Raw genomic sequence first — 7,880 nt, forward strand, 5'->3', positions numbered from 1 at the left:
TTTTTTTTTTTTTAAGATTTTATTTATTTATTTATTTGAGAGAGAGAGAGAGAGAAACAGCATGAGAGGGGAGAGGGTCAGAGGGAGAAGCAGGCTCCCCGCCGAGCCGGGAGCCCGATGTGGGACTCGATCCCAGGACTCCGGGACCATGACCTGAGCCGAAGGCAGTCGCTTAACCAACTGAGCCACCCAGGCGCCCGTCCGCCACTTCTCTTCTGACTTCAGCATGAGCCTGCGCGGTGTGAATCTCCAGAGAGTTGGCTGCAGTGCAGGCAGCAGACCTTGAAGTCAGGGGTAGAAGCCTATTGGTGCATCTGTCAGTGCATAGCCTTCCTAGATGGTGATGGGCTGATTAGCATTTAGGAAGTTCTGCCGGGGATCATAAATGAAATCTATATCTATATATCTGTCCTGTCACTAAGGTGCTTTTTAAGGTTTTTGGTTTGGATGATGGAATTTCTGCATATGTGAATTATCAAACTTGATATCTCGGATAGGGATCCATCTTTCTGTCTTATGTGGTTATTCTTTGTTCCCAGTTTAATTCCTTTGTCAGCAGGTCAGTGATTTTCTGTATAAGATCATGAGTCTGGTATCTCTTCGTTGAATCACTTCCATGACCATCTCTGAAGTCTCTTCATAACTTTTCCTTATTGTTATTTAAGGTTAAGCTTATGATTTGTTATTGCTGTCATGAGCATGGTGCTAACTTCCTTTGGCTTAGAAAGGGAAGAGCATTTACCTCAGAATAGAGCTTGGCTGCCACATTTGGTGACATAAAATGCTATATGGAGAGCTGATTATATTGATGTGTGAAATACTTGTAGGAAATCTCTCCCAGGTTTTCAGATCCCCCTTGGCTTGCAGCTTGTCCCTGATGATTTCTTTCTTCAAAGCTGAAGTACCTACCTGTGGCGTGTGGAGGATGTGAAGTACCTACTTGGGATGTGTCCAAGCATAGTGATGAAAATGGAGCACGTTCGGAGCTGCTTGCTCTGCAGCACAGCTGGGTCTCAACAACTGTCAGGCACTCTACTTTGCACGGGCATTTCCCCTGCTTCCAAATGGTAATTTTATAGGCATCAAGTGAGATGGAAGAAATTAGGAGGATGTGTTCCTGTTGTCTGATTCCTCGTATCCTTTCGATCACATGTATTTTGCCTTTGAGCCCATTGTGCTAACCTATATCACATAAATAGCAGTTTGCATGGTCATAGAGCTATCAGACTCTTGAATTCCAGTGGATCTTGGCATGATTGTTCTAACCACCACCCCACTGTCCTCTGCTTCCATCCTCCGGGGTTGCTTATACTCATTTGAGAAACTAATTCCTTAGTTTCTTTGATCCTTCTCTTTCCAGATTCTCCCTTTAGTTTCTGACTTCTTTTTTTTTTTCATGGTCTTTTTTGTTGGTTTCTCCCCCTGCTAGCCCTTAATTATTGGTGATGCTCAGGGTTCCCTTCTTGACCTATAACTGCTTGCTGGTGCATGTTCTACCTGAGCAATCTCATCTGCTCATCTGCTACTTTTACAAATCAAATATAAAGTGCTGACTCCACGTATCTCTCTCTTGTCCTGACCTCTCCCTACAGACTCAGACTCATATATCGAATTGCCTGCTGGACATATTTTATTTGGTTCAAACCCAGTGAATCTATACCTGAGTTCTGTTCATTTGTGTTGATCCATCCATTTGCCAAAGTCTGAGACCTAAGAGTCATCCTAGAGTTCTCTGCTTCTCTCTTATACAAATTAGTCACAAAGTCTTGATTACTTTATGCCATAAATATTTACTGAGTCCATCCTTACTCCCAGAGTTCTTGGTTCAAGCCATCATCTTCCACCTGGAAGATTGTAGGATTGTAGTAGAATTCTGACTGGTGTCTTTGTCTCCAATCTCCTTTTTTTCCCAAGTCAGTCTTCACTTTGTAATCTAATGATTTAAAAATTAATTTAGCTATGTCATTGCTCAGCTTAAAAGCTGCTAATGGCTTTCCATCAACGGTGAGCTGAGGTCTTATAGTAAGTCACTTTGGAATATATATTGGCTGTTTATTAAAAAGTTAAATGTACGTTTACCACTAGACCCAGTGGTTCCCCTCCTAGGTTTCTACTCAAAAGAAATGAGAAAATATATCCACACAGACATGTATGCAAATATTAATAGCACTATTCATAATAACCCCAAACTGAAGCAACTCAATGTTCATCAGTAGGAGAATGGATAAACAAACTGTGGTATAACCATGCAGTGGAGTACTACTCAGCTATAAAAAGGAACTGAACTACCGATACAGGTAACAACATTGAATCTCAAATGCCTGTGCTAAGTGAAAGAAGCCAGGTATTTAAAATTACCTGTTGTATGATTCCATTTATATGACATTTCTAAAAAAGGTAAAGTTATGGAGATGAAAAACAGATCAGTGGTTACTGCCACCTAAGGGTGGCAGTGAGCATTGACTGAAAATGTGCACATGGGGTGATAGAACTATTTAAAACCGCATTGTAGTGATGCTTGCACAGCTACATAAATTCACCAACACTCAGAACAAAACTAAGGTCTTTGGTGTGGCCCAGAAGGCCCACCACCATTGGATCTCTCCTTCATCCTACAGCTTCAGTTCTTGTCATTCCCTGCTTTATATTCTGATATCTCGCGGCACTGAAATATTTGTACTTTCCTGCAAATACTGTGTTTTTGCTTGTTTGCTTTTTGTCACATGGTAACTTCTACAGGAGAAAGCCTCTTCTGTTTTCCATGTCTACTCTTCTGTCCCACTTACACCCGTTTGAGAATTAGCTCCAGGATCAGCTGTCAGAAGATTTCCCCAGTCTTGTCTTCATATCCAGCTAAGGCCAAATTGTCTATCCTAGACTCTGATTATAGTCTACTTTTTTTTTTTTAAGATTTATTTATTTCGGAGAGAGAGAGACCGCAAGCGGGGGGCGGTGGGGCAGAGGGAATCTCAAGCAGACTCCCCGCTGAGCACAGAGCCCAACACAGGGCTTGATTCCACCACCCATGAAATTACAACCTGAGCCGAAACCAAGAGTCAAATGCTCAACTGACTGAGCCACCCAGGTGCCCCGGTATTCTACTTTTTAAAAAAAAAATGTACTTACCCCATTATATTGAAATGGTTTGTTTATATATATCCATATATCCCACCAGACTGTAAGTTTCCAGAGAGCACGTGCCATGTCTTATTTGCATAGGAAAACTCCAGGGCCAGCAAAATCCCTGGTACATAGTAGGCATTCAAACTGAGTTTGTTGCATTCATTCCATTTGATGAATTAATGTAAAAATGATTTGTTTTTATTTTTATTTTTATCAGAAGGAGATTTGCATCAAAATAACCCTGATTTTTTTTGGGGGGGTTGGATACCATAGCATATTCTTTTCAAACACTTTGCATGGTATTTTCTCTTTTCTTCCTTTTCCTGATTTATTATCTACCTTTGGTCTACTATAAGTAGCACCGTGGCAGGTAGGAATTGTGTCTATTAGTGTTCTCCAGAGAAAAAAGAACCAATGAGATATGTAGGCAAAATTTCTTCTTTCTCAAGGTAACCTCAGTTTTGTTCTAAAGACCTTTCAGTTGATTGGGTAAGGCTCACCTACATCAGCAAGGTTAGTCTCCTTTACTTAAAGTCAACTGATTGTGGATGTTAACCACATCCATAGATTATCTTCACAGCAATACCTAGATTAGTGTTTGACTGAAAAACAGTACTATAGTTTAGTGAAATTGACACCTCAAATTAACCATCACGGAAAAGACATCAAATTTTTAATTGTAAGGGGTCTTAGAACTCTCCTGGTTATCTGAGCACACCCTGTGCCCACCCCATTTGTGAATGAGGAAACAGAGGCTCAGTGAGTTTGCGGTTTCATTTCACAAAACAGAAAATGGCTTTCCAGCAGTTTCTCTTAACAAGTGAAAGCCTAGGGCTACTCCATCTTGCCTTATCAACTGAGTCATCAGATATTAGGTTCTAAGTCATTCATTAACCAGGACTGAAACCTCGAATGAATTATTGGTACCTTTTATTTCCCTTTGTGAGTTCTGTTTTTCTTTCAAGAGAATTTATGGCTGAACTTTAAATAGAATTTTAAAAATACTACATGACATAATTCTGGCCCCAAGTATAGAGTCTATTTTTAGCACACACTGTCCTTTTATATCTTGTTCAATTTCAGTGACTTATTGCAGTGGACTATGAAAATGTATAATTTTTTTTCTATTGTCAGAGATGGGAAACTTTATGGAAGTATTCTCTCCCTCTCATGAGCCCCCCTCTCCTAAATGATCCTTTATCTGATAAGGAGCTAGCTGATTTGGGAAGTTGAAAAATAGAGAAATGCTGGTTGTCTTTTATTCTGTACATTTTTCATACTTTTAAAAAAAGTTTTCTAGAAGAGGGGCGCTTGGGTGGCTCAGTCGTTAAGCGTCCACCTTCAGCTCAGGTCGTGATCCCAGGGTCCTGGGATCAAGCCCCACATCGGGCTCCCCGCTCGGCTCCCACTCCCCCTGCTTGTGTTCCCTCTCTCGCTGTGTCTCTCTCTGTCAAATAAATAAATAAAATCTTTAAAAAATTTTTCTAGAAGATAAAAATAGGATCATTTGCAAATGAAACTACAGGAGATAGTATAAACTGTCTTTCTGGGGAGGGACTGAAGTTCTGCATGATACTTCAGTAATCGGTCCTACCAATCCCCTTTGAGTTGGGTACATAAGTAATTAGCTACATAGTCAATGGGAAATTCTCACTTTGGGGAAATAGGGCTTATAAAGTTACTACTTTTAATCTTAGTGAATCACACCAGAAATAATTATAACATGATGTAAATCAGTTACTGTATTTTCTATATAGTATTTGACCAGAAGAAAGGGGAAGATTGGAAGCTGGGAAAAGGGTGAAGTGCTTAGCCCACCCAAGCTCATTTTAAAGTTTTTAGCTCCAGATACTTAAAATCAGTTGTTATCCTATTGAATTCTTAGGGGTTAGGGGAAATCACAAGTTTTTATATCAGGTAAAAAGAAACTTTCCACTTTCCACTCTTTAATATACAAATTCTACTTGAGAGTAAGAAGTAGAATTAGCCCAATTTAAATAGATAAAAATGCCTTTAATCATTCTCTAAGAAAATCGGAAGTTTCTGGTTGGGAAAAAATAAATATATATATTTTTGAAATTCACTTTCAAAACATCATGGCATTTAAGCATTCCAATTTAATGACAGCTGAGAAAAACTGGTGTGAAACTTATATTCCATGAAATGAATCCACCCTGCCTTTCAAATATGGGAATACCACCATCTGGAAAAACAAGATCTACTTTTTTTAGACAAATACCAAGAAAGCACTGCTGTAATTTTGACTGTCCTATTTCCTTCTGAATATTTGATATGTCATCAAGTATTTGATATGTCATCAAGTATTAGAATATTTAATTTTTGGTACCTTATTAATAAATAATGATTAAAGAACTTTCGTGGAGAATTAGAATATGGGCTTCTTTTATTTATTATCATAGGTAATGCCTTTCTGCAAGTACTGGGAAAACAGTACTGTGTTCCATAGAGGTAGTTATCATAACTTCTTTTTAAAGAACTTGTGCATTAAGTAATGTTGTTCTTTAATGCATTTAAATTACTTAGTATTTTTTTGACCAAATATAAGAAACCAACTTAAAATTTTGCCTTTCATGTGAGTAAGACCACTTGTTAAGACATAATAAACCCTTATTTTAATAATGACTTTTGTTAGTTTATAATGTGCTCTTTATATGTACATTCCAATTTAATTATTTAAAAAATCCAGTGTTGGATGATGTTGTTTTTCATTTCTTAGGTGAAGAAATTGAGGCACTAAGAAGTTACGCATCTTCTCTTTCACACAGCTGTTGGGTGTCATTGTCAGGGCCAAATTCATGTCTCTTGACTCCAAATCCAATTTGTTCTGAAATCTTAATTCATGTGGCTTTCAATGACTTACTTGTCAATGAGGTTTCATTTTACGTATAAATAATTTTGTGGATTGATTCATAGTGCAGATGGGCAGTATAGTGTATGAATACAGTTCTTTTTGCTGTGAACAAACTAGGTATGATTAACGTATGGATTGTTAAAGTATTCTATTTTAATATGAGTAAACACATTATGCAGCACTTCATGAATTATTTTTGATTTTTTTAAAAAACACTTGGGAAAAGCATTATATTTACTTTCTCTCATGTGTGGGGTTATATATATATATGTATATATACACATACATATAAATATGTTTGCCTGTGTGTGTGTTTATACACATATATGTGGATATGCATGTAAACTAAAATACATATATATTTAGAATCAGGATTAATGGGAAGAATATATATTATTAATACTAATTATAATTGTTCTAAAAGTAATTTGGTGGGTAAATGTCAAACGGTTATAATGAAGAGAGAATTTTCTTTAACCTTGGCTATAAGTAAAATATACATCATAGATTGTTGAATTTTCTAATTTTTTGCCTGTTACTGATAGAGCAAAAGATACTACACTTTAGGGAAAGATTAAACTCTGAGAAAGAGATACAAAACCAGTGCTAACTCATAGTTAAAGGTCTTCCTTTAATTTATGTATGATTTTTGGCCTTAGAATAATTCATTGAGATCATTTTTTCACCTGATAATTGAGTGTCTACTTTTCAAGCACTATGTTAGTAGGTACTGCAGCCTTAGACATTTTTAAACAAAGAAGTATGAGATATGATTCCTGCCTTTAGCATCTTAAAATTCAGATGAGCAAATATCTCAGCAATTTTATTCATGAAGTGGCTAATTCCAGGTAATCCAACAGATGATGCAGTAAGAATGCAAATGAAATCTAATAACTTCCAGCAAAGGGGGGCAGTCGGGATGATCTAGAAGGTGAGATCTGGGTGATCATGTTAGATAATCAGTAGGATTTAAAAAATAGAAAAAGGAAATAGGCCCGAGTATAAGACAGAGGGAATAAATACAGCACATTTGGTGGATGGTAAGGAGACCTAGCCTTGTATGATGTATAATAAGAGACAGAGCTAAACAAAAAACAGAGAAGTAGGAGGTAAATCACTTTGCATGAATGAATTTCATATCTAGTCTACTGAATTTCACTGATGTCATTTTCAAGGAGACTTCTATAAAGGCAGTCGGAAACAGGGTAGTGGGGTCTTCAGTGTTTAGTAAATGAAATGCAATGCAGGGAAAAATCAGAGCTGGAATTAGAGGAGGGAGTGTCTTTTTCCCAGAGGTGCCAATTAATGTTGGGGAGGATGAGTCATTGTTGGAAAGCAGTGCAGCATCCTCTGGGCTGTGAACGGTGGTCATTTATTTAAGCTGTCTCTTGCTACTGGTTCCCTTTGACATTTTTCTTATTTGGTATATGGAGAAAAATAGCATGAGACAACGCTACTGCAGACTCAGAATTAAGACTTTTAATTTAAAACGTGACTTGATTATCTTATTTTTTTTTTCTTTTTTGGAAAGTTGTGCCTTTTCAAAGACCATCCTAGAGTGAGGTCTTATTTGCCTCACTTTATGTTTTCTTTGTCAACCTAACATTAATATTTACAAAAGGACATTGTAGTTCAATTCCACAAATCTTAACCAAGTACCTGTTGTGAGGAATACAGTAAAGAATCATATGACCTCACTGATATGAGGAATTCTTAATCTCAGGAAACAAACTAAGGGTTGCTGGAGTGGTGGGGGGTGGGAGGGATAGGGTGGCTGGGTGATAGACATTGGGGAGGGTATGTGCTATGGTGAGCGCTGTGAATTGTGTAAGACTATTGAATCACAGACCTGTACTTCTGAAACAAATAATACATTATATGTTAA

General features: G+C 37.5%; 1 protein-coding gene across 3 annotated transcripts in view; it reads left to right on the forward strand.

The window, feature by feature from the left end:
- SH3GL2 (SH3 domain containing GRB2 like 2, endophilin A1) overlaps nt 1-7,880 on the forward strand; it is a 201,339-nt gene that overhangs the window by 144,191 nt on the left and 49,268 nt on the right. Inside the window, exon 2 of one of the 3 annotated variants that reach the window (XM_081804129.1) lies at nt 897-1,067. The exons of the other annotated variants lie outside the window; for them this stretch is intronic. Coding sequence (XP_081660255.1) covers nt 897-1,067 — 171 coding nt within the window. The remainder of the gene's footprint in view (nt 1-896; nt 1,068-7,880) is intronic. 3 annotated transcript variants of the gene reach the window in all.

This window comes from Leptonychotes weddellii, chromosome 14, assembly GCF_054177405.1.
Source record: "Leptonychotes weddellii isolate Sample4059 chromosome 14, ASM5417740v2, whole genome shotgun sequence".
Classification (NCBI taxonomy): Eukaryota; Metazoa; Chordata; class Mammalia; order Carnivora; family Phocidae; genus Leptonychotes; species Leptonychotes weddellii.